The 26,302-nt window shown below is 32.8% G+C and overlaps 3 protein-coding genes across 7 annotated transcripts; 1 reads left to right on the top strand and 2 right to left on the bottom strand.

The window, feature by feature from the left end:
• The first annotated feature begins 450 nt into the window (after positions 1 to 450).
• LOC133670589 (formin-like protein 2) lies at positions 451 to 5,395 on the top strand. Of its 2 annotated transcripts, XM_062091111.1 has the most exons (5): positions 451 to 2,662; positions 2,796 to 2,998; positions 3,285 to 3,344; positions 3,762 to 4,006; positions 4,296 to 5,395. In XM_062091111.1, the coding sequence occupies exons 1-5, from the start codon at positions 1,038 to 1,040 to the stop codon at positions 5,109 to 5,111; spliced, it is 2,949 nt and encodes a 982-aa protein (XP_061947095.1). In that variant the 5' UTR covers positions 451 to 1,037; the 3' UTR covers positions 5,112 to 5,395. The 2 variants fall into 2 exon arrangements, with proteins under 2 accessions (XP_061947095.1, XP_061947096.1); XM_062091112.1 differs by lacking the exon at positions 3,285 to 3,344 and having other exon boundaries at positions 454 to 2,662.
• Positions 5,396 to 5,569: 174 nt separating this feature from the next.
• Positions 5,570 to 9,597, bottom strand: LOC133670590 (acyl-coenzyme A thioesterase 2, chloroplastic-like). 2 transcript variants are annotated; one of them, XM_062091113.1, is made up of 6 exons: positions 8,672 to 9,597; positions 8,329 to 8,506; positions 8,133 to 8,177; positions 6,869 to 7,338; positions 6,367 to 6,495; positions 5,570 to 5,955 (listed from the first exon to the last, which is right to left on the bottom strand). In XM_062091113.1, the coding sequence occupies exons 1-6, from the start codon at positions 9,404 to 9,406 to the stop codon at positions 5,803 to 5,805; spliced, it is 1,710 nt and encodes a 569-aa protein (XP_061947097.1). In that variant the 5' UTR covers positions 9,407 to 9,597; the 3' UTR covers positions 5,570 to 5,802. The 2 variants fall into 2 exon arrangements, with proteins under 2 accessions (XP_061947097.1, XP_061947098.1); XM_062091114.1 differs by lacking the exon at positions 8,133 to 8,177 and having other exon boundaries at positions 8,672 to 9,595.
• A 2,132-nt stretch (positions 9,598 to 11,729) lies between these two features.
• On the bottom strand, positions 11,730 to 16,686 carry LOC133670592 (BTB/POZ and TAZ domain-containing protein 3-like). 3 transcript variants are annotated; one of them, XM_062091116.1, is made up of 7 exons: positions 16,440 to 16,686; positions 16,242 to 16,339; positions 14,753 to 15,143; positions 14,245 to 14,375; positions 13,708 to 14,014; positions 12,546 to 12,859; positions 11,730 to 12,030 (listed from the first exon to the last, which is right to left on the bottom strand). In XM_062091116.1, exons 3-7 carry the CDS (start codon positions 15,092 to 15,094, stop codon positions 11,901 to 11,903), a joined length of 1,224 nt encoding a protein of 407 aa, XP_061947100.1. In that variant the 5' UTR covers positions 15,095 to 15,143; positions 16,242 to 16,339; positions 16,440 to 16,686; the 3' UTR covers positions 11,730 to 11,900. The 3 variants fall into 3 exon arrangements, with proteins under 3 accessions (XP_061947100.1, XP_061947099.1, XP_061947101.1); XM_062091115.1 differs by having other exon boundaries at positions 16,242 to 16,686; XM_062091117.1 differs by lacking the exon at positions 16,242 to 16,339 and having other exon boundaries at positions 16,340 to 16,686.
• Positions 16,687 to 26,302: the final 9,616 nt, after the last annotated feature.

The raw sequence follows: 26,302 nt of genomic DNA, 5'->3' as shown, positions 1-26,302 counted from the left end.
AAAAAACAATATTTACTACACTTCCAAATATACTCTTTGACATATGGGTATCTTCACTTATTAATACTATTTCAAAAAGTAATATTGATAAAAAAAACACAAATAAAATAACTTGACACACAAATATAATATTTTAAATAGTATTTTAATTTTTAATGTTTTTTAATTGGGATATATATCAAACTTATTAGTTCATTAATTTTTTAAACTATGTTAATTTTCTTAAGAAAATAATTCTACTGATGAGATGATAGTTCTGTCAGAGATCTTACATCCACATGACCAAAATACGAAGCTTGCAAACAAAATCCCTACAATAATGATACATAATTTACAAAATATCAAAGTGGCAGTCATTTTAACCTCTAGGGGTATCTCCTCCTCAACTCCACCTGGATTCCCACCTTGCTACTGTCATCTTCTTCTCGATCTAGAGATGCAAAAACAAAAAAAAAAAGTGAAAATGAAAAGGCTATAATGGGGTTTGTGCTGCTGTTTTGTCTTGAAGTTCCAAACTACCATTCCAATTTCCTCCTACTGCTCCCTCCGTCCCCCACCATGTAGTAGAAGTACCCTCTCTCGCGCTCTTCCTCTCCTTGATTCTCCCACACAGTGAGTTAGGACATTCTCTTCTTGGACCTCACGTTTTCTGAACTGTGTGGGCGTCTCGTTTCTGCAACAGTATTCCAATCTCAAGTTCAAGAACTTGCCCGCCTATCTAGCTTCTTGAGCCACAAGCTGTTTCTGTCTATCAAGAAGCACTGTGCTCTCAGTCTTCTTCAATCTTTCTACCTGCCTGCCTGCCTGCTCTTCTGTGTGGGGAATTCCAATCCAAGAACTGAACTTTCTTCACTGTCTCCCACAACAATACCTCAAGGTTAATGCTTTGTTTCTTGTTCTCTCTACAATTTCAAGCCTTCCCTCTCCCTCTCTCATTGGCCCACGACCCCCACCACATTAACTTCGTTTCTTTCTTAATCTTGCTACATCTCTGGTTTTAGAGAGAGAGAGAGAGACATAACATCGTATGTTACTTTATGTTTAATTACCTTCAAAAACATACATTGATGGCCACTACTACTAGTGCTAGTGTTACAATAAATATTATCCTCCTCCACCTCCTCCTCCATCTTCACTTCACTACCACAACCTCCACCACTCACCACCGACACCTCCTCCACCAACCCTTTATCCCATTAACCCCCTCCATTACACCAACACAGCCTCCCTCCTCGTCTCCTCAACCCCAACCCAAATATCCTTTCACCGCCACCCCCAGCAACAACAACAACAGCAACCACAGTAACCCACAAAAGCCCTTCTTCCCTACCCTCCCTTCACCTCCACCACCTCCTCCTTCCAATCCCACCCTATCAACTTTCCCTGCTAACATCTCCTCCCTCCTTCTCCCCCACCAATCCTCCTCTCCTCACCACAACCTCATTATTGCAATTTCCATCTCCCTCTCCCTCCTTTTCGCTGCCCTCTTAGCCTTATTTTCAGCCTTCTTCATCTATTCTCGCAGAAAAACCCAGCCTTTTAGCCCTCAAAAGGGTTCAAGATCAGAAAATCTCCGCCTTTATCCTCAGAACACTATCCCTTCAGATGGTTCTCCTAAACCTCCGAAGCTCCCACACCGTCCTGGTGTTGTAAGCACAAGCTCAGAGTTCCTTTACTTGGGCACATTAGTGAACTCTCGAGCTGGCATTGATGATCCAGACAAGCTAACTTCATCCAACAATACTGGTCTTAAGATTGGTGTTTCCTCGTCATCTTCTTCACAGTATCAAAAACTTGGGTCTCCTGAGCTGAGACCGTTGCCTCCATTGCCTAGACATAATTACACACCAACTTATAGAAGTGGTGAAGTTCTTGTTAGTTCTAGTAAAGAAGAAGATGAAGTTGATAGAGATACTGACGAGGAAGAAGAGTTCTTTTCACCAAGAGGGTCTTCTGGAAGGAAAGAGACTAGTCATGAGAGTCCAGTTCGTGTTGATTCAAGTTCTAGAAGAGAGATTCAAGGAGAGGTTTTTGGGTCTAGAAGTTTTAATTCAAGGACTGCTTCATATCCAGAATCAAACTTTTGTTCTCCATCAAAATCTGTGTCCAGCAGTGTGTCTCCAGTATCGAATTCTAGCCTTAGAAGCGGAGAATCTAAGTCTCCTGAAACTATTATTAGTTTTCCTGCTCCGGTTCAGTCCATTAAGCGATCCTCGCCACCCATTTCTTCATCATCATCAGGTAGAGATTCAGGGGAGATGCAGAGTTCTTTGGAGCGAAATCTGGATTTTTCGGGACAGAATGAGCAGGTTCCAGTGAGGATAGAGAGTGCTAGTAAACAATTTGTGCCAGTAAAACTGCCACCACCGCCTCCACCACCTCCACCACCACGGTTTTGGGAGATGCCAATGGGGGTTAGAGTGACTCGGGAAATGAATTTGGGGAGTTCAGGGCCTCCCGTTCTCGTTACGCCTACAAGGTCTGTTTTAGTTCAAAATCATGCAATGCCAGTTTTTGCCAATGAGCAAATGCAAAGCAAAGGTAGTGTTGAGAGGAATGAGGAGAGTATGAAACCAAAGTTGAAGCCTTTACATTGGGATAAAGTTAGAGCAAGCTCGGATCGGGCTATGGTGTGGGATCAGATAAAATCTAGCTCTTTTCAGTGAGATACTTAAAAACGTTTTCAGCTTTTTGTTTATTTTTGAAGTTTCTTGATTTTGCAAGGAGTTACTTTCTTATTTGTTTGGTTAAGTTGAATGGTTTTGTAAGTTTGTAGAATGTGGTTTCTGTTGCAGGTTGAATGAGGAAATGATTGAGACACTTTTTATGGTGAATAATTCAAATTTTAACGTGAAGGATCACAATGGAAGGCGGCTATCGCTTCCATTGCTGAACCAGGAGAATACAGTACTTGATCCAAAGAAGTCCCAGAATATTGCAATATTGTTGAGGGCTCTTAATGTGACCATTGAAGAAGTCTGTGAAGCCCTTTTGGAAGGTAAAATCTGACGTAGACAATCTTGCTTTCAATTCTTAAGGATTGTCCACAAAAATGCATGGAAATTGGTAATGTAATAGCTGCCTGCATTATTGGAGTCGATCTAAGTTTAAAATACCTGCTTCACTATCTTTAACCATGTTTGGTTCCTACAGTTTTCTTATCTTTGGCTGCAAATTCCTACCTGTGTTAAAATTTCAAAATCTCTAGGCTTGAGGTTGCCACATATTAAGGGTTTTTTTTTTTTGGGATCGAACGTGGTGATGTATCACTTCTCTTTGACCAGAAAACAGTGACAAGCCTTTGGTAGCGGTGGTGCTTCTTTATGAAAGATTCTTAAATCAAGGTAGTTAAGGGACGCGTTTTAGACAAAGCTTATGCCTGCCACAATGCAATTTAAATGTTGAATGCTTTTAGCTAATGAACATTGTTTTATTGGATGGTTAATTATAATTCTATTTGGTCCCTACAGTGCTATATGGATTATCAAAAGTTGAGAAAGAATAGTCTCTTTTTATGACTTGGTGTTTCGTAGTGCAAATGTACTGCCTCTATTCATAGAGATATCTTATCTTTTCCCATCACAGCATTTCCCATCTTAGGCCAAAAAGCTAATCTTTGTTGAAGATAGGTAAAAAAGCTGCATGTTAATGCCTCCCTTTGCTTTCCGAAGAACACTAAGAACAATATGGAGTGCGCCCGCGTGTACATTATTGATGAGAGAGAGCTATGCGGTTACTGAACCATTCTCTGCTATGAACAGGCAATTCAGATACTCTGGGAACAGAACTTCTTGAAAGTCTATCAAAGATGGCTCCGACTAAAGAAGAAGAATGCAAACTAAAAGACTTCAAGGATGAATCACCGTTCAAGCTAGGCCCTGCTGAGAAATTTCTCAAGGAAGTGCTTGATGTTCCTTTTGCATTCAAGAGGGTTGATGCAATGCTTTATATTGCGAGTTTTGATTCAGAAATTGAGTACCTGCGAAGGTCTTTTGAAACACTGGAGGTAAATCTTCATTCGGCTTGTAAATTTTTATGTTCTTTGATTTATATTAACACAAGGTAATATAGCTGATATTGAAAAGCAGGTACACTGTTCTGTTTCATGGTTGTTATAAACCTTCTTACCCTTGTACATGTCAAAATAAATTTTTTATTCACTTCTAATCATGTATTGTGGTGATCAAAAGGGCTCCATCACTAGATCTGCCAAAAATGCTAGAGCACATTTTTTCCGTTCATCATTTCCTGTTGCAGCAATCTTCCAGCTGCTTCTCATTTTTCTTTTTCTACAGGCAGCTTGTGAGGAATTGAAGAACAGCAGAATGTTCTTGAAACTTCTAGAAGCAGTGCTCAAGACTGGGAACCGCATGAATGTTGGCACCAATCGCGGCGATGCCCAAGCCTTCAAGCTTGACACACTCCTGAAGCTTGTTGATATTAAAGGCACTGATGGGAAAACCACACTCTTGCATTTTGTTGTTCAGGAAATCATCAGGTCGGAAGGTTCTCGGCTTTGTGGTACAAACCAGGATCAAACAGCTCAGAAAACTCAACAATCAGCATTCCAAGATGAAGTTCAGTTTAGGAAGCTTGGTTTGCAAGTGGTTTCAGGTTTGAGTGGAGAGCTTACCAATGTAAAGAAATCCGCTGCAATGGATTCAGATGTGCTTTGCAGTGAAGTTGCAAAACTTGCCGCTGGAATGACAAAAATTACAGAAGTTCTGAAACTAAATGAAGAAATTGTGTTGAAGGAGAGTAACTGGAAGTTCTCAGAGTCGATGAATGGGTTCATGAAGAAGGCAGAGGAAGAAATTGTAAGGCTTCAAGCACAGGAAAAGGCTGCTCTCTCTCTGGTGAAGGAAATAACTGAGTATTTCCATGGGAACTCGGCTAAGGTAGAAGCTCGCCCATTCTGGATTTTTATGGTGGTGAGGGATTTTATTTCCATTCTCGATCATGTATGCAAAGAGGTTGGAAAGATCAATGAAAGAACCATATACAGTTCAGTCCGTCCCATGCCTTTAAATCCAACACTTGCACCAGTTTTTCCAGGACTTGTTGGAAGGCTTCACGATGGTTCTTCTGACGATGAAACTCCATCATCTTGATAAGTTTAACTCCTGGTGATTCTGTGGAATCTAACGGGGATGCTTACCTGAAATTGGTGGTGCTGGCAGCAGGCTGTTTGAATTGAGTTTCTGCATCTAGCCATTACCCTTTTTTAGGTTGGCCACATGTTTTGTATCTAAACATATGCTTTACAAGATTTTGGATTTGTCTACTTTGTATGTAACATACCGAAGGGATTATGTCAGGTAATAATGTAGTGAAGTCAGAATAGTCGGATCTATCATGTAAATTAGAAGCTGAAAGCATGGTCAAATTTTTCACATCTTGTCAAGGCTAAATTTTGTTTTTTGAGTCGAGGAGACGTTTAAGTCAGGTATGGGATGAAGATTACTTCCAATAGGGTTAAGTAACAAAGCATCATTCGCAATGCATGTTCAGACAGCATCAAATTGCCTGAGTGCGTAGCCAGGACCCTTAAGAATTTATGTTCAGATGGTGAAGTCCAACCTTGTGTGGTTTATTATCTGTACAAAGAAATTGTACATGTGGTTTATTAAGATGCTAATGAATCCAAACATCATTGCTTAGTACATGTGGTTTATTAAGATGCTAATGAATCCAAACATCATTGCTTATTTACGCTCAAGCTATCCAAGCCTACCAAAAAAAGAGGAAGACTGCCGCCATTTTCACCCCCTCTGCTTCTTTTCCAGACAACAGAGATTTATTTCACGATTTTGCAATCTGGGAGTTTTCAGAATCCATGCGTTCAAGAACTCGACGTGCTTCTTCTTCCGTAGCTGGAACAACATTCCGAATCCTCAATCCATCTTTAATGGCCTCATGAAGGACAGTGAATGTAAAGCAGAATTTGTTTGATACCTGTTCAAATCATGTGGCATACAAGGAAAAAAATGATAAATTAATATGTATTCTAGCCATTTTAGCTCAGAATAGAAAATGAAAAGGAGTTGGAATTACATATTATGTACTAAACCATCCATTCAGTTATATGTTTGCGATTGTGAGCAGTAAATGACTGTTTTCGATAGGTTTACACCACTAAAAAAACATTTAGCGAGGGTTCCTCTTGCACCCATACAAGTTCTTTCATCATTGCTGACTTCCATTTGTTAACACCAAAATTGAGTGTTCCCTTTTTATCTAACAGCAAAATGTTTTTTTACAACAAATAGCAAAACACTCTCAAGTTTCTTTTATTTTTGGTCACACTGTGGGGAGGAGCGAACTGCGGAACTATAACAAAGAAACGTGAGGAATTCAGATACTCACCTCGCTAGACCTTAGCTCAGGCCTTGTAACATGAGCAACAACTTCCACGTTAATCAGAGGTTCAGCTGGGTTCTCGACTTCTGTGTACAAAATGCAAGACTTCAAGCGAAGGAAATTTCCAACATCCACCTGCATCAGCGAAAGGAATTATGGAATCCCATAAGCTTAAAATATAAAGTTCACAGAATTGCTTGTCCAACTATTCAATCTTCATGGACATGAAAAGCTGAAAGAGGTATACTGAAGCAGTTTTTTTTGTTGAAATATCTTCCTATTTTAGGAGCTCCTAAATCTAACTTCATCAGCACTTATAAACACCGCAAACGCTGATAATGTTCTCCTACAATGCCATGTCCCAAAGATAGCTGTAAGAAATCAAAGAAAGTGAAATGCCCTCCAAAGATCCAGGAAATTGAGTTCTAAATCTGTTCCAAAAGGTGGTTGTAAATAGTTGTTCCACATTGTGTGAAAGATATAACTAAGCAGAGGGGTTGGTACTTACAGGTCTGAAGAAATCAACATGATCAACTTCAACAAAGAGTGGTGCTGCACCAGCAAATGCATAAGCATTCGAGAAGGCCAGTTCAAATGCCTTGCGCATCAAAAACCCTCCAAAAATACGACCATGAATGTTCCTTTGCTGTGGCTGACAAATAAAGGTGTTCTCATGACGAGTATCTTGTATAAGAATGCTATCTCTGTCTGCCAATGCTGGCATGTCAATGAAAACCCTCCCTTCAGACAACAATGCATTGAGCCTTTCCATATCCTCATTCTCAGAATCCCTTTTCTTTTCCGCTTTCTTCTTTTTCCTCATCTTGTTTCTTTCGTCTGCTTCTTCCCAAAGCAATTTCTCTTTATCAGTTTCAGGTGAGATCTGGTTAACAAGAGCTGATTTTCCTGTCTTTGCATCACGAGCGACAAATGTGAAATTTGCTACAAGAGCAAAAGCATCTGATGGATTGGTGGCCCCTGATAAACAAGTTCCCATTAAAAATCACTTCCAAGAATTGTACTCAGAACTTTTTGAAAAAGATACGAGTAAGAAAACATCAAGTGGATTGAACTTGAAAAGCAGCCTGTGATAGCAGTACATCACTAAAAGATGCTATTATTGGAAGGCCAACAATGTTCGTATGAGATTAAATGCAAATTAACTAGACGTTGATTTGTGCTTACTGGCAAGGATGAGATTTTTCTGAGAATATTATTAGGCGCAAAGCAACATATTTAATGCTTACATAGAAGTACTGGGAAGAGCACACTTGTTTTACAGAAATGAAAAATGCCATAATCTAAAATAAAAAGGGCAAGCTGCTTTTCCATCCTAAAAGTGCATGGGAAAGGAAAAAGGCTTCAATAAAGAGGATATTTTTCAAAGCCAACAAACAAGAAAATCTAGGGTCCCTTCACATAAAGTTCCCCAAACAAAAATCAACCTTTGCAACACAGGGTTAGGAAAAAAAGGGGAAAGAATCAACTCAGTAAAAAATTCTGCAGAAGAACTGCTTTTGAAAGTGTGGACAAGTACTTTGGACTATATGAATTCAATATTAACAAGCAAAACCTACGACCACTTTTAAGCTGATTCGACTTGCAGTAAACTCTCTTTGCCAGCAGAACATTGCATTGATAGCCTATAATTTGGACCTTAATGCATGGACCTCAAAAAGCAATATGAAAGAACACCAGTTATTTCCCGCTGCAAAGCTTTCATCAGCAGAATGGGTACATTCAGCTCCCACAAGTTCCTCCACAAAATATACCTTTCATGCTAGGATTGTAACTCATTTCTAGTTCCATCTTCTCTGCTGATAAACACTCGTATCGAAATGAAGTGAAGTATGAAGAGCAGGGACATGCACACAATAAATTATACATGAGATCTAGTAATCTACAATCAAATCACAGCCGAGATTGTAGAGGAAAGAACAAAAGAAACACCATTTATTACTAGAGTACCTTCAGTGGGCTGAATCACTTCCATCTGAATCTCCATGGATGACCTCCCAACCCATGTAACAGCACCAACTATAGTCAAATCAGCATCAACAAGGATTGGTTTTTTCAAAACTATCCTATCAACAGAAGCAGTGACCAATAGCAAAGGCCTAGTTGAGCCATCATCATTGCAGCAATGCTGGTCCACAAGTGAAATATTGGTCAAAACAGAAAACCAAATATAAACTCAATAGGCAAAAAGAAATGAAACTCTAGATCATATCAGCTACTGGGAATGGTTCAAACCTATCTCAAACATTACCTATCAAACTTTAAGCAAACACAAAATCAAAATCCTATGTACCTTATAGGAAATGGTTCCAGCAAGAGCATCAAGATCTTCAACCAACTTCCCCATTCTAATCTTATTCCATGGATTCCTATACTGCTCTCTAAGTATAAAATCAGAAGAAAACTTATAACAAATGCTAGTCCTGCTCTTTGATGGACTTTTCGCAACCAATTCAGTCTCGGAAGTCCCAGAATCATTGGGCTCCTCAAAAATCCTTGATCTTGCTTCCCATAAGGCATTAGACACAGGAGAATGGTACATTCCAGGCCACAAACTAATTGGTTTTCTCAAAGAAGACCCTGCATCAATCGGCTGTGAGTTCTCCCCTGACACAGCATTTTCCGGGTTTGGATTTTCACTTGAAAAGGCCCTTCTTTGAATGAATTTACTAGAGATTGGATCATGAAATATAACTTTAAAGACGGGTTCTTTGCCAAAATGAGATCTTGAAAGCGAAAAAAAGGAACTTGAACATGAAAACAACCTCGTTTGGCTAGACAACAAAGTACTTGAAGTGGGTTTTAGTTTGTGTGGTGAATTGAACAAGAGGGTATTGGTTTGTCCATTGTTGGAGTGATGTTTTTGTTGGTTTCTTGAAAATGGAAAGTGGGTATTGGTGGTCTCATTGAAGTGGGGTTTTGGTGCTGGAGGCCGATCAAGACAGTAAGTGAACTGTGAAGAAAGGGCTTTGTGGAGTGATGATGATTTAGGGTTAGGTTCAAGGAGTGATTTTCTCAGTGGTCTCATGATTCAAGATTGAGCAGAAGGTTTTGGATTCTTAATTTGGAGTGAATTAAGGAACCATATAGATGGCTGCTTGTACTCAGCAGCTGACTGGATTATCTGAGTGCTGGGAGTTTGACCAGATGATTCACCAGGGGAATTTCTTGGAGAATATTTCTAAATATTCAGCTGGAATCTCTTAAGAGCAGTCCGTGGACAACCCTTTGTCCTTGTATTAGTATCAATTATTAATCCTGTTCGATAAATTTACTCGGCAAATAATCTATTCAATTATAATGCCGTTCGTTTTTTTTTTGGCTGGTAAATATTAAAAAAAAAACTATATTTTTTTAAAATAAATTATTTTTTAATATCTGATAATATTATAAAAAATAAATTGAAAAATATTTTTAATATTTTTTTTAAGTTATTAAAATAATGAGAAATAAATTTTACAAATTAAAAAGTTTGATGAAAATAAAATTAAAAAAAATTTAATTGCATAAATTATCTCAAATAAAATAAATAATAATTAAAATAATGAAGATCAAATCTAATAGATAAAAAAAATTGAAAGATGATGAAATTAAAAAAATTATAATTATAATATCATAAATTATTTCAAATAAAATAAGTAACAATCAAAAGAATGAGGACTAAATTTGATAGATAAAAAATTTTAATTAAAAAATAATAAGAGAAAAATAAATAACAATTATAAAAACAAGAACCAAAGTTAATATAAAAATAAATTAAATCAAATTCTAAGGGATATAATTGAAAACAAAAAATTCAAAACAAAATATATAACAATTAAAAGTTTGAAGATCAAATTTGATATAATCAATAAATAATATGATATTTCTAAATTTTTTATAATTTCTTGAAAGTATTTTTCGTCCAAAATAAAAAGAAAACACTTTCCTGAAAACCAAACTAAATTTTTCTTTGCCTGAAAAATATTTTCTGTTGACTAGTTTTTTTAATAACAAATAAACATAAAAGTTTGTAAAGTAATTTTTAGAAAACTACTTTATGTAAAACAAACATAACCTTAATCTTAATTCATTTTTAATTTGAACTTAATTGAGCTTTAATTTTTTTCAGGTTTTGAAAATAATCTAAATGAATTAATTTACCTAACTAAACACTACACTGTTTAAATTCTACCAAATTAATTTTTTAAAAAAACAACTATAATAATATCCTTTTAAAAAACATGATTACTTGAATTTATTTTCAAATTAAATCTAAAATTAGATTTGATAACTACGTTCTCAATATACCTTATCGCTTTTTGATAGAAATATAAAAGTATGTTTGGTAATATAATAATTTTTAAGATTATAATTTAAAAAGATAAAATTAAAAAATATATATAAATTATAGTTTTTTATAATCAAAGTTTAACAAGAAAATTTGTGATGAGACCCCTACAAAATCATAAAGTGATTGGATTAGAGTAAAACTCAATTTTAACTACATCTCACTAAATTACCTAAGTTTCACGCTAATTTTCATTAACACTCCTACAAAATTATAAAGTGATTGGATTAGAGCAAAACACAATTTTGACCAAATAGAGTATTTACATGGTAACTTTCACACTCAGTTGAAACCACAAATTAAAATTGTTTGGTTAGTCATGAACCATGTTTTTCAATTTATGGAACCCACAATTTCTGTGTTGCAACCACAAGTTAAGCAAAAACAAGCATGACTTTTTTTTTTTTTTTGATTTACATGGGGTGTTCGGTCCAGTTTACGCGTACCATTACTTGTTTTTTTTTTTGCTGAACACACATAGATGCACCAAGATAGAGCTTGTTTAGCAATGTAATTACGGGTGCTTTTTAAATAATTTTTCGTGTTAAAATGTATGCTGATGATATTTTTTTTATTTTTAAAAAATTATTTTTGATATCAGCACATCAAAATAATCTAAAATTTAAATTTTTTAAAAACACGGGTTAAACCACATTTCCAAACATACTCATAATTAAACCGTTGAAATTTTTGTTGTCTGTAAACAAATTATTCAGACTACAAATTATCCATCTCCAACCTAAATCTCTGTTCTAAACTAAAACCATTAACTAGATATGCTGCTGCTGTCTTTTTTGTGGTGATGATGCTTCCTAACCAAAAACTAAGTTGATTTGAAATATCCTAAAAATCGTTTAGTGATGATGGAAGATTACTTTCTTGTTGCTAAACGTAGCATTAGTTTAAACTAAATTTATGGGCTTGCGTTACATCATAGACCATAACATTCTTTCTATTGGTAAAAAAACCCGCTCAGGGGATGCAAAGCATGATGGATATACAAATAAAAAAAGGGGACCACTTTGTAAATAAAAACTAAATATAGGGACTGAAATAATTTTTTGAAAGATACACGAGCTGAAATAAAACTTTTACAAAGCCTCCATTGCAATTCTAAAACTTTAAACAATGGCATGGGTTTGTTGAATGGCATATTGTGATGAGGATACAAGGTTTGATAGAAGTAATGGGGTCAGAATAAATCTACAGGGCGAGCTGAGAACGGCCCCAATGCGTTCTTTGCTGCTATTACTTTGCTGACCAGCAGTTTCCACTTAGCTTCGTCTTTCTTCGTTTGCTGCTGCATTTTCTCCTTGAAATGCCTATCAACAAGCAAAGAGCACATCATTATGATACTGCATCATATGCTTTAAACTTGTTTACCTTAATTACTGACAAAAGTCTAAAAGAACATATCAGCTCAAGGCTGTGGCTTAAATCAAGCAAGAAGGATATATAATCTAACCTTCAGTATATTGATAAAACTAAAAACACAGAACAAATGAGACTGATGGGATTGATTCAACTCCTAGTCCATGGTACTGTTTCACAACTACAATGCAGAAACTCGGACTAATCCAGCTCAATCTCATATATTTCCATGCCTTGAAACAATTTCTTGTGTAATAACACATTGGAGGACATATTTGGCCACTCAAATTCCATAATAAATGAGATAGCATTGTGGCAAGTATAAATGGTTTTTGAACTCTTTATTTGTCCTCTTTTAGTTTCTAATTTTCCCTTTTGTTCAAGTTTCATATTCACTTAAATGGATTTTGAAACCCTGAAAATATAGGCATAGAGGCAAGATAATACATGGAAGTTCCATTCTCACCTACAAAGCGGGACCTTGCAGTAATCTGGGTCGTTGCACATGCGAGAATGCAGTTCAAGAAGCTGCCACATGCGTTTGCAGTGAACACAGCCCCTGGGAACCCGAGTCTTACAATTAGAGAAATGACGAACCAAGGACTCAAGTCCTTTGCAAGCAGGAAAGTTGCAGGGAACTTGGCTTCCTTTAAGCACTTTGTCACTAGGTCCAATTGTCCTACACCCGTCCCTGCATATGTGAAGGAGAGCCTCCATTGCTTCATACAGTTGCAAGTACACTTTTCTCTCTTCTATTTTCCTCAACCTCTCTTGTTTTCTCTGAAAAGAAGTGAATCTCAGATCCCATTATGTGAAATTGAACCAAGGAAAAGACTACAGCTTGTACCAGATAATGTAACATTGAATCATATTCTAAAAATCATAACTCTGGATATGAATATTGACTTGAGGAAAAGAAATTGAAGAAATAAGGGTCCAGAAGTCAACAGTAACAGCAAGACCAACCAATTGCTACAGTAAATCCATGATAGCAAGTATCATTTGGAAAGCTTCCTTTCCAAATCAAAAGGCAATTGGTTTACAAACATTCATTTGACCATCTAGAATAACAGGATTCTCACGCATAATAGGATTTAAGGCTTAAAAAATACAAGAGTGGGAGACCTTAGTCAAGATAACCAAGTAGTCATTCCACTGAGGAAACATGTTACTAGATTCAACCATAACCAAGTAGATATTCCACTGAGAAACATGAAACTCAACTAAACCATCACTACAGACTAGGATGAAGAACCTTTTCCTGATTGGCACCAGAAGGCATTCCACTGAGAAGCAATTTTTGTGTCTTAGACAACTTGTTCTCAAAGGGCCATCCATCATGTACCAGTGGTTAGTGTTAATGTTTCCCAAAAAGCTAAATTTACAGGATTCCAATTTTAATGCTTAAATTATGCATATGAAGATTCACTAGTTGCTACTTCCTCACCTTGACGTGGGAGTATAAAAATAAAAGAAACAAGAACCTTGCATGTGCTTGCTTTATAGCCTGTCATCTAAAGTCTAAACATGTGAAAATAACTCTGATTGCATGTAATTCTCAACAGCCTTTAAATGACTAGCTGCACATTCTATTCATTGTTTGCAACAAAGATCAGGAACTGACTTACCGAATCTGCTTCAACAACAGATTCTACAAGCTCTTGTTCAAGGGCAGGGTTAGCACGCTTCATAACTTTCCAACCTTCAGTTGATGATATAGTTTTCAAGTCCTTAACAACCATACGAACACAAATGAAGGAGAGTCGTGGTGCATTGCAGCACCTTGCTAACTGAAGCACGTCTATCACATTTTCCTTGGTCAGATAATCCTGCTCCAGAAAGTCTATACAAACTCTTTTCAGTGATGGGATTGAGTATGAGTGTGATAAAACCATCAGATGGAGAACGAACTTCTTCATCTCATCCTCTTCATAGCTGCACTAGGATGTCAAGAATGAATATCTTTAGTTAAATCTGACCACCTTGGAATAATGAAACAATTATACAGAAAACTGAAAGGGAAACATTTTCATAGTCATCCGCTCCAAACAAAAAGTAACAAGAAGCATTTAAAAAGAATACACAACATTTTCTATTGCACCTGTGATACAGTACCAAAGAAAATTAATGATGATGAATACACGGTAAAGGATACTCAAATATACCAGGATGAGTACAAAAACCGGATGAACATGTAGACGGCTTCACAAGGTACACCAAGAATTTTGATGTATCTAATACCATCTTTAACTTTCGAACGCTGCAGGATATTCCCTAGCACAGGTGATGAAATACTCTGAAAAAGGAAAAGTTACAGCTGTAAACTTTCAGCCACCCCATTGGCCCTAAATTTTTTAATGATAATAATTCAACTTCAGGTCTTTATTCATGAAAAAGATTATGAATGTTGTTATTTGTACTGCCCTTTCTTCGTCTCAATTTAGAAAAGAAAACTTGCAACGGCACATCATTTTATATTCGGGAGGCACCAATATTGAAACACCCCAATGGATGCATCAGATTTAAAGAAAGAAACCTTTTGAAAGCAATCACCCATTTTATCTTTTATATTTAGAGAAACAAACAAAATTCCTTGGCTCAAGCAGTTATCTTTGATGCAAACAATGATACTTCCAAGCAAGCAGATATGTTCGGGAAGTCTAATTAACTTACCAGAACATTGCAATGAGCTGGAATATATGATTTGCTATCAGTGATAATGTAGACATCTACACCATATGCTTCCTTGAATAGCCTGTCCCATGTATCTTTAATTTCCCGTGGCACAGAGCAAGTCTCTAAAATCCTTTTACAATTGTTGGCTGCTTTAGATGTTTTATTAGGATAAGGTGGTGGCTTGGGGATATTACAGGTATCAGACATAGAAGATGAGGGAGCTTCCAGCACATTTAAAACATTGGCTGATTTGATCTCCTCTATTTGCATATTGAAACATCCACCAAAAGATTCATTAGCAGCACAGAGCCAAGGAGAATCGACATCTGGTGAAGCCATAAGTTATTTATGGTTTCTGCTGAGTGAAAATAAAGTCTTGCTAGAAGATCTGCAAGAAAATAAAGAAACAAACAAGGTAAGTGTATATTGCAGGTGAACACCAAAAACAATTTAAATGAAACGTAGAAAGGGTTCATCAGAACCAAAAAAAGAAAAAAAAAGGGGGGCGGGGGGTTTATTCAGCATTTACAATAAATATTAATTCTATGATGGTTGTGTATGAAACTAATCCAAATATATCCAAATTTATAAACCGGCCAAGTGTTGTTTCAGGATATTGTCATACATCTAACAATAGGTCAAGATTACTTCACAAGGAATGCCAAACTAAACAACATACAAACCTTAAGTTTAAGGTATTAGCGAAAAGGAAAAGAATCGTTGCAGAAATCCTTCCTAAGGACTTGTAGACCATTCACAAAGTTTCTTGAGATGTAAAATCAGAAATTCTTTGCTTGTAGTTGAGAAGTTTTCTCGTTTTTTATTACAATCTATTCTCAGAAATCTTCATCAATAATCAAGAACATAATAACTGTAAGGTCCCATAAACTTCCACATAGATTAAAGACACAAAACATGCAAAATCTTTTTACTTTTCTATATTCAGTATAAACAAGAAAGAATCGAAAAGCATTTGGTCATCTAAGTAGAAAAGAAAATAATAGAATAAAGAATAACAGGTCTAAACATGATTATAAAATAAAGGTAAAAAGAATAAAGAAAGCATCATGGACTAAATATGATTAAAATAAAATAATTCGTTTAATAAAAAGTCTAAACTTTTTCAATATCCATTCAACTCTCCATAAGCAAACACAAAGCATATCCACCAAAAATTGTTCAAAAAGAACAAAACCCAGATCCAAAAATCCTAGCTTTATGCACTTCAGCTCTCACAAACAGCTGAAAAAAAGAAAAAAAGTAAACTAAAAATTGCACTTTCTCATACACAAAAGAAAATAAATTAAAAAAAAAAGCTAAACAGAAAATTCAAACATTATCATCAAAAAGAAAAAAAAGAAAAAAAATATCATAACAACAATAAGAAATGAACATCTGAGTCTTCTAGAATTGTTTCTTCATTTTCTTTTCCTGGAATTTTCTCAGCAACCAAACAGAACAAAAAAAAACGTTACCAGTGTCATACCTTTAATGAAACAGCAAATCTTCTCCAAAAAAGTGGAAGATTTGTCTGAAATACACTATACAACTTGTATATACGCTATCACTGTATCACAAAAGTACCTGCCAAAAAAAATTCAGGCCACAATCCGAACTCAATCTTTATAAGTACTTTTTCTTCAAAGGTTTAATCCTCCAGCCAAATGATTCAACAAAAACTTACAAACCCAGTATTTTTTTTCACAGAAAAAAGTCAGACAAATGAGGAAGATAACTTCTTGATCATGTGGGGATGAAAGGAATGAAATTAGTTATAAGAAGCAAGTTCTTATACTATACTGAGCTCAGAGCGAGATAGAGGGAGAGAGAGTTAAAAAGGGCTACTGTGGTGGCGCAGAAAGAAGAGGAGTGGGAGGAATAAAGCAGAGAGCATAGAAGAGACGTGTTCCTATAACGAGAGGCACAAATGGTGTGCTAATTTCTTCTTTATTGAGGAATTTGGACAGGCTTTGAGGTTTTATTTTTTTTGTAAGAAAAGAAAATATTTTACTTTTGATTTTATTATCAGATATCTTTCAGCAAATTTTTCATATCATGATAAGTTATTTTATTATAAAGCAAAAAAAAAATTATTAAACCAAGAGTTCCCCATCAATCTAGGATAAATTATTTTTTTATAAAAAATTACCATTTTTAAATTTTTAATGTTGATTTAGTTAAATTTATATTGATTTAACTGCATCGAATCATAATTCAACTTGTTAAAATAATTAGGTTTAATTAAATAAATATTTTTTCTGATTTAATTTTAAACTCAACCTATATTAAACTCTATGTTATGATTTTTTTAAATAATTTCATTAAATTAAGCTAAGTTTAGTAACTATATAATAAATCGGTTATAATATAAGAATAGATCAAATTCATATATTTATGAAAATTTTTATTTTTGAGCTTCTTTGTAAATTCAATCTCTTTTTCTTTATTCTATTTCTAAAAGTAGCTTAATTAGCTTAAGAGGAATGTTAATTGCAATTTTAAGTAATGCATTTCAAGAATTAATTCATGCAATTGAAATCTTAATGAGATGCAATTAAATACATAGGTTAGTTTTGGATCAAATAAGTCCTTTTATTTTTGAAAGAAGGCAGGCAATTTTGAAGATTTTGGAAGGTTCATTAATTAAGATAGCTATTCGAGGAAAGATTATCATTTTGGCATTATTAAATGTGATAATATATGGAATAACTGTTTTTTTAATATATATATATATATATATATATATATATATAGTCATCGTGTGTGTGTGTGTGTGTGGGGCGCACGCACACGCACGCACGATGACTATGTCTTTGAAATATGGAATATTTCAAGCAAGTCCAAATCGAGAGGGGGGAGTGATTGTTTAATATGTTAGCTTCTAAGATCCATAATTTATGACGTCATAATTTGGAGTACAGGGCATTTGGATGCTATGTTATTAAACACGATCTAGCTTTGTTGATTATTGAAATATAATAGCATGTTAATCTAACTTGGGATTAAAATTGAGTTTTAAAAAATTAACAAAATAAAAATAATTTTGTTTGATATGGTTAATCTAGTGGATTAATTTATAATTTGGTCTACTTGATTAAAACTTAATTTAATTTTTTTTAGTCTTGATTTTTAAATTAATTCTAGTCAAATTATTATATTAAATCATTCAACTTTTAACTTGAATGATAATAGGATCATGAGTCCATCCCTTTTAATAACTTAGCTGGAAGGAAACAAAGGTTTTATTATGTAGAATATGATAGGCAATAGCTCAACAAGGTTATAATAAATAAATAAATGGAGAAAATTGCTAGAAAAATATGAAACATCCTAAACGCACACAATTAAAGCTATAAAGTTAGGAGATGTTAGGCTTGGCTTTTGTAAAAGCTAACATTAATTAATTATTAAGTAATAAGTAATAAGCAATAAGCAAATTTACTATTTATGCATACCCAATACAATGTGTAATCCACTGTGTATTCTTCTCTTTTTTGTGTTTTTTTTTCATTTTTTGTTTTTTTTTCCAACTTTCCCCTTTTTTCTTTTTTTTTCCAAAATTACTTTCATTTTTTTCCAACTTTCCCTTTTTTTTTTTTTCAAAATTATCTTTGTTGATTTTACTTTTTTAATATTGAACTGGTTAAAAATTTCACTTTGTAATTTTTTTTCTTTAAAATATTGTGGATTGTTACGGTGTTTTCCCACATGATTTTTCTATTTTATTTTTTTTATTTTTCAAAATTATATTTGTTGATTTTATTTTTTTAATATTGAGTTGATTGAGAATTTAATTTTGTAATTTTTTTCTTTAAAACATTATTGATTGCTACAGTGTTTCTTCGCATGATTTTTTTAATGATTTTCTCCGAAATTATCTTTTTCGATTTTATTTTTTAATATTGAGCTAGTTAAAAATTACAATTACAATATGTGAAAAAAGCATTGTAACTTTCCTAGCAAATTACTGTGAATTGCCATAGTTTTTTTCCACATGGTTTTTTTCCAGTTTTTTTTTGTTTTCTTTTTTTGTAATATTTTTTTCCAAAATTATCTTTGTCGATTTTTTTTTAGTATTGAGCTGATTAAAATTTAACTTAGTAATAAAACTTAATCATGTGGGGAAAACATTGTAACTTTCTTCACAAAACACTGTGAATTGCTAGAGTGTCTCTTAACACGGGTTTTTTTTTCTTATAATTTTTTAAAATTATTTTTGTCAATTTTTTTTTAATATTGAGCTGGTTGAGAATTACAATTACAAGTCATTACAAATAAGGCTAAATCATGTGGGGGAAGCACTGTACCTTTCATCACAAAACACTATGAATTGCTACAGTATTTCCAACATGGTTTTTATCTCTGTCAACATGGTTTGTGTATTTTTTTTTCTAAAATTATCTCTGTCAATTTTATTTTTGTAATATTGAGCTTATTGAGAATTTAGCTTTGTAATTGTTTTCTTTAAAACATTGTGAATTGTTGCAGTGTTTTCCCATGATTTTTTTATGATTTTTTCCAAAATTATCTTTGTCGATTTGTTTTTTGAATATTGAGTTGGTTAAGAATTATAATTACAATAAAGCTAAATCACATGGGGAAAGCGTTGTAGCTTTTCTCACAAAACACTGTAATTTGCTACAGTATTTCTCTAAATGGTTTTTTTTTTATGATTTTTTCTAAAATTATATTTGTCGAATTTATTGGAGAAAGCACTATAGTTTTCCTCACAAAACATTGTCAATTGCTAAAACGTTTTTCCTTGCGAGTTTTTTTCCTTCCAAAATTATTTTTGTTGTTTTTTTTTTAATATTAAGTTGGTAAAGAATTTAACTTTGTAAATTTTTTTGCTTTTTATTAACAGAAAACCTAAATCATGTGGCAAAAACACTGTATCTTTTCTCACAAAACACTGTGGATTGCTACAAATTATTTTGTTCAGTCTCTAAGTTTTTTTTATCACCAACACAACTTTTTTTTCCGTCATGAAATATTGGCTCCATCATACCTTTAATTTTTATTACTTATCTAGCATTGGTTCACAATTATAACATTATTAAGTATATTTATTTTATAAGCTCGCGGCAGCGCACGAGCATGCCTTCTCGTTATTAATTAAAAAAATGGTGATTTTATTGTGAACCTCAGACAAAATACTATTCTTTTTAGTGTGTGTGTGTGTGTGTGTGTGTGTGTGTGTGTGTGTGTGTGTGTGTGTGTGTATAATTGTATCTAGGGGTGTTCACGGTTCGGTTCGGTTCAGTTTAGACTTAAAAAACCACCCGAACCGAATCACAGTAATTTTGTAAAATATTAACCGAACCGGTCCGGTTCGGTTAAATCCGGTTTTTTTGGCAAAAAACCGGGAAACCTAATCCCATTTGTTTTAGATTTTTTTAAAGCTTACATTAAATTGAGCTTTTACAGCTTTGAATTCACAGATTGTTGCCATAACTTGATGTAATGAAGAAGCCCATATATGATGAAAAAATGCCTTGCCAACTTGAGAATTACAAAACTATTACAGATTAGCAACACAGTTGTAGGTTTCAAGAATATCATTAGAAGCACTTAACATGGAGTCTTGCTCGTAGATGGACATTTTTTCAAACCTGGGTATAAGATCCATCCCAACTGCCTTCCAGTTAAGCATTACATCTTGTATAAATTGCCAGCCACTGAAGAATACCCCACCAAAATAGATAAAACCGAAGAGAAATTGTAAATAAATAATTCTCACAACATCCATTACAGTAATCGCAACATGAGCATACTATAGCAAATCAACAACCTTGTAAATAAATATAGGAAATGAATACATAATAGATCTACAGAAATCAGAAAAAAAGTAAAAAGGAACAAAAAAATTAAGAGATAAAGATTGAAGAGAGGGGGGCACCAGAGCTGCTGTTTGGTTGTTAATCCATGAGCTTAGTCGGCTATGCTTAAAGAAAAGAACAAAAAGATGGAGAGATGAGAGATATGGATGGTTCGTTCACCAGACCTACTTTGGGGGAGGAGGGGGGGGTTGTGCTTAAAGCCTTAAAGAAAGGTTGAGAGAGATGAGAGATGAAGATGTTGGTTGGGGAGGGGGGGTTGTGAGAAAGGTTGAGAGATGAAGATGAAGATGGGGGCTGTGTTGAGATGAAGATGAAGAAACATGGGTGGCGGCTAGGGTTTACAAAGTATTTGACGGAGAGTAAACTGGAGAGAAGAGAGGGATGTGGCACAACTTTTTCTATTTATATTAGCCTAGCCTACGAACCTTTTTTTTGAACCGGTCCGGTTCGGTCCGGTTAACCCGGTTTCTGCACTACAAAACCGAAAACCGAACCGAACCGGGGTTTTTTCTACATAATCTAATCGGTTTAATCGGTTTTATTTTTCGGTTCGGTTTTTTCAGTTAATTTTTTGTCGGTTTTATCGGTTTACTCGGTTTATCGGTTTTTTTGAACACCCCTAATTTTATCCTTTAATATTTGATTTATTGAAATCAAGTTTTATGATTTTTTATGGATTGCTTTCTATGTGGTTATTTTAGTGTCATGACTCATATCGTAAGTTTAGTGAGTTAACTCGATTTTTTTTCTTTGTTTTTAATTGGTATTTTTTTTTTCAATTTCATCATTCAATATTGGGTTAATTAAGAATTAAGTTTTATGATTTATTTTGGTTTGGTTTACTTTCTAAGAAGTTATCCCAATCTTATGACCTGAATCATGAGTTTTGTGAGTTAACTCGGATAGACTTACGTCATTTTATTGTGTCCTTTTTTTATATTGATTTTTTTTCCAATTTCATCATTCAAAAGTGGGTTTATTAGGAATTAAACTTCATAATTTGTTTTGATTTGGTTTCTATGAGGTTATCCCACTTTCATGACCCAAGTTGTGGGTTAATCTGGGTTGACTCGAGTCATTTTTTAATTTACTTTTTATGAGGTTATCCCAGTCTCATAACCCAGTTCATGAGTTTGGTGGGTTAACTCGAGTTGAATCAAGTTGTTCTTTTGTGCGTGTGTTTTTTAATTGAATTTTTTATTTCAATTTTATCATTCATTAATATTGAGTTGAATAAGAATTAGGTTTCATAGTTTATTTCAATTTACTTTCATTAGGGTTATCCTGGTCTCATAAACGGGATCGTGAATTTCATTAGTAACTTAGGTTAACTTGAGTATTTTTTTTAATTTTTTTAATTGATTTTTTTTAATTTCATCATTTAACATTGAATCGATTCAGGATTAAGTTTCATAATTTATTTCAATTTACTTTATATTAGGTTATTATGATCTCATAACTTGGTTCGTAGATGTAGCAAGTTAACTTGGGTTGACTTGAGTCAATAGAATATGTTATTGTTTTAATAATTTTTTTTTAAAAAATGTCATCTTAAATTTTTTTATGCCAAATTATATTTTTACTATTTATCCAAATTACCTTCAGACCTGTCAAGTTAACCAGGTTATATCAGATCAATTCTTATATAATTTAATTTTTTTGTTCTGAAAAAGACTAACAACACCTATATGTTTTTTTTTATATTAAAAAAAATTTAATCTTACCATAACATAGTATATGCCATCCATCTAGTCATATATAAATTGGAAACTCTTTTGGCAATTGAATGTAATTTAAGGATATCATCATGATTAGGACAACAATTTTAACATGGAGAAATTGTTGAAAATGTAAACTAAATCTAATCCAATTTTATAAGATTATCCCTTTCCTCTTGAATATGAGTTGATAATCCGATCTAAATCCATTTCTAGCCTTTCACGGGTAGTCCAAATCCAAAGTCTCATGGATACCTTTTAGTATCGAGTAATGCTACTCTTATCCAAAGTCTCGGATTCATTAGCGAAAACAATTCATTTAATGTAAGAGATTTCTATTTAATGCATACAATTTTTTGAGGGGTGAATTGGAAAAAATTCAGTAATTAAGCGGTATTCTCGAATTTATGTAAATTGAGATAAAATCTTTTCTTCGAATGACTTTAATACTTAAAAAAAATTAATAAATTCTATTAGATATTGGCTTTAAAACTTAAATCCAAGAAATTAAAGAAGAGAACATCCATAAAACCAATCTCTTAGAGTTATATAAAAATAATTAAAAAAAACAAAGAAAGGGTTACTCTTTTTGATAACTAAGAGGTCAAATAAATATTCCAATTGTGAAACAAAATCCTATCCTTGGCACAAAAAAAAAACTATAATTTATAATGGTAATTGTAATATTTTTTATTTGTGATAATTTAAGTATAAAATTTTAATTTAATTTTATTCAGATTAAAAATAATCATAATTATACTTGTTGACTAAAAAAATCTTTCATGTTAGATTTAAAATAAATAAATAAATAAATTTATGTAGTAACTAAATATGAAAATATATAAAAATTTCAATATTTTACATTGTTACAAAGTGCTTGAATATAAAAACAAAATATTATAGTGTTGATTTTTTTTTCATTTGAAAAACTTGTGAATGAAAATCACGGAAAACTTCTAAAATATATTTTTTAAAACCTAGTATAAATTTAAAAAACTAAAAAAAATAGCTTTTGAGTGCTCAAGAATATTGAGTTTCAACAAGAAATTTAATGGGTTAGTAGTAATAGCTAACAACATCACCTTTTGGATATGCAATTAAATGGGAACTTTTTTTTTTTCCATAGATAATACTCTACCATGTTAGAAGGTTAGTAGTAATAATTAAAATGATAGTAAGTTATATAAATTAAATTGACTATATCTTATATGAGACATTTTTAAAAAAAGAAGAGTTGACTATCACTAAGAAGAAGGCTTGTTGATAATACCATAAACGAAAACGATCCATGGTCATGAACGGATTTAAATCTAAACTATTAGGTGAGATTCGAATATATAATATATATTATTCTTTAACACTCTTTTCAAGTGAAAACTCTTTAAACTTGAAACTTGAAACTTGAAACTTGAAACTTGAATGGACATACATTACATTATATTTAATTTTTATCAAATTAAAAGAGATAATGAGATTCGAACTCGTGACCACTTAGTTATCAAGACTTTAATATCATGTAAAAGAACCAATTCAGCCTAAAAATTTAAGTTTTTTAATAAGATCTCTATAATTACAAAGTGGATATCATAGCTGAGATTTGAGAAGTGTTGCAATTTGTAGTATATTTTGAAAGCAAAATACCTCCCATGAAAACTCTAAGAATCAAATGATATAAATTTCTAGTTCAAATCACAATCAAGAGAACTTCAGGGAAGCAAGTGACGGATCGACTTTATTTGAGAACTTTCGTTCATGGGGTCCTAGTTTGTTTGATTCTTTAATTTGGGATTCTTTCTGAATTTATTTCCAAAACTTAACTCTTTGGTCTACATCTTATCATCGCAATTGTTTCAAGTTCATGCCAAGCTTTCTCCCTTGGATTAGAAGAAAAGGTACAAAATGTCTGAAATTTCCGGGTAACTATACTCAAATGCCATGAATGGGGGTGACTACCACATATCACAGGTTTGAGTTTAACCAATCTAGTCTCAAAATATTTATTTTGTGTGAATATTACAAATTCTTATATAGATAATATTAGAATATTAGAAAGTGGCGGGTCAGATCAAAACTTTTTATTTAATAAAAAAAGTGTAGCCATTAGCAACACACACTAGAAAGAGTTTTTTTTCAATTGTGAGTAAATTTTTTTACATTAACAAGTTGAGAAATCTCTCAACTAGAACTCTTCGAATTTTAAATTAAATTAGGCTGGAATTTAATATAAAATGATTAAAATTTAATTTATTATTAAAATAATTAAAATAATATTATTTAAAATTCAACTAATAATATTTTTAATCTATTTATCAAATTTACAAATCAAGTAATGAGTACAGATAGTTTATTTGAATGGGTTGAAATGTAACACGTAGGAAATATTAAAAAAAAAAAAAAATTAAACGCGTGGGCATGCGTATTAGACCCATTAAAAAGAGACATGATCCACATGCTAGGCTTGTTTTTATATACTAAAGGGCAGACAACACGACTTTTCCAGAGCAAAAAACATGAGCAACTCCATGTATTACTAGATTTTTTTTTTCCTGCAATACCCACAGGTTGAATTATACTTTTTTTAATGTAAAAAAAATATTAAAGCGATGTTAATCTAAGTTAACTTGAATTAACTTGATAAATACATGAGATATGAGATTAGAATACTCGTATAATGAAGAGCAAAAAAAACCAATAAACTCAAGACCCATTAATCTATTTTTAAAGTATGAAACTGAAAAAAAAATTAAAAAAAATATTGAAGAAAAAACCTAAGTTAACTTGGGTTTACTTTACTAACCTGCCACCTTTGACATGAGATTGAGATGAAAAAAATTACTGTTTTTTTTAAATAACCTAGAAAAAAGGATTTAAGTTAAATAAATAAATGAATAATTGAAAAACAAAACCCTGAGTCACCTTATGTTAACTTGATTAACCCGCAATACGAAATAACTCTATAGAAAGAAAATACATAAAAAATCAGAAAGCTCAAGATTCAATAGCCTAATATCAAAATATGAAATTGAAAAAAAATATTGAAAAAATTCTGAAACAACCAAAGTTAAATTTACTAGCTGGCGGCTTGGAATAACCTCATGAAATAAGAAAAGGATAGAAAAAAAGCAATTAAAATAACAATGATTAAAATTGGATTTAAAAAATAAATGAAATAAAATATCAATGGATAAAATTGAAAAAAATAATAAAAAAGGATAAAAAAAAAGAACAATTAAAAGTATGAAGACTAAATTTGGATAAAAAAAATAAATGAGATAAAATGTTGAGGGAAAAATTAAAAAAATAAAGTACAGGATAAAAAAACAATTAAAATAATAAGGACCAAAATTTGATAAAAAAATAAATGAAATAAAATTTTAAGTGATAAAATTGAAAAAAAAAATAAATTAAAAAAATAGCAAAAAAAACAGCAATAAAAAAAATGAATACCATATTCGATATAATAATTAAATAAATAAGGACCAATAAAAAGAATCCAAAACAAATAAAGATCAATAAAAAAAAGAAGGACCACAATAAAAAAAAATAAATAGAAGGATAACTTTGAATTTTGGCTTAAGTAGCATTGATTTCAAGTAGCATTGATTTCAAGAAGATGAGAGAAAAAAAAAAGAAGAGCAAAGAAATTCCCTTACATGTGCTGCCATGTTAGCTACGTTATCATTGGACGTTTCGAGGAATGATGCAGCCACATCAAATCTAATTTACTTGAAGCTAGTGTGATTATCTGAATTAAGATGCTTGAATCTGACATGTTTAATATACTTAGATATAGTTTAATTATCAAATTTAATTTGCTTGGATGTGATATAATTACCAAACTCAAAATAATTAAAACATTCTTTATATATTTAATATTTTTGTATATATAAAATCAAACAAAGTTGCTAAGAGTACCATCAACATTAAAGCATTAAAAAACATATGTATGCAAAGCCGGGTGTGCCTTCCTTTTCACACAGGCCTGTGAA

This window comes from Populus nigra, chromosome 13, assembly GCF_951802175.1.
Source record: "Populus nigra chromosome 13, ddPopNigr1.1, whole genome shotgun sequence".
NCBI lineage: Eukaryota > Viridiplantae > Streptophyta > Magnoliopsida > Malpighiales > Salicaceae > Populus > Populus nigra.
This window is presented reverse-complemented; position numbering and strand designations above follow the sequence as displayed.

Bases quoted from the DNA above. Each gene is read 5' to 3' on its own strand.
- LOC133670589 (XM_062091111.1), top strand. From the start codon at position 1,038: ATGTTTAATTACCTTCAAAAACATACATTGATGGCCACTACTACTAGT. The intron at 2,663-2,795 runs GTGAGATACTTA...TTTCTGTTGCAG, and splicing joins ATAAAATCTAGCTCTTTTCA to GTTGAATGAGGAAATGATTG. The intron at 2,999-3,284 runs GTAAAATCTGAC...CTCTTTGACCAG, and splicing joins CTGTGAAGCCCTTTTGGAAG to AAAACAGTGACAAGCCTTTG.
- LOC133670590 (XM_062091113.1), bottom strand. From the start codon at position 9,406: ATGAGACCACTGAGAAAATCACTCCTTGAACCTAACCCTAAATCATCA. The intron at 8,507-8,671 runs GTACATAGGATT...CTTGTGGACCAG, and splicing joins CTGGAACCATTTCCTATAAG to CATTGCTGCAATGATGATGG. The intron at 7,339-8,132 runs GTATATTTTGTG...CTTGTTTATCAG, and splicing joins TTACAATCCTAGCATGAAAG to GGGCCACCAATCCATCAGAT.
- LOC133670592 (XM_062091115.1), bottom strand. From the start codon at position 15,094: ATGGCTTCACCAGATGTCGATTCTCCTTGGCTCTGTGCTGCTAATGAA. The intron at 14,376-14,752 runs GTAAGTTAATTA...TTCCTTTTTCAG, and splicing joins CAGCTCATTGCAATGTTCTG to AGTATTTCATCACCTGTGCT. The intron at 14,015-14,244 runs GTATATTTGAGT...ATCCTAGTGCAG, and splicing joins CGGTTTTTGTACTCATCCTG to CTATGAAGAGGATGAGATGA.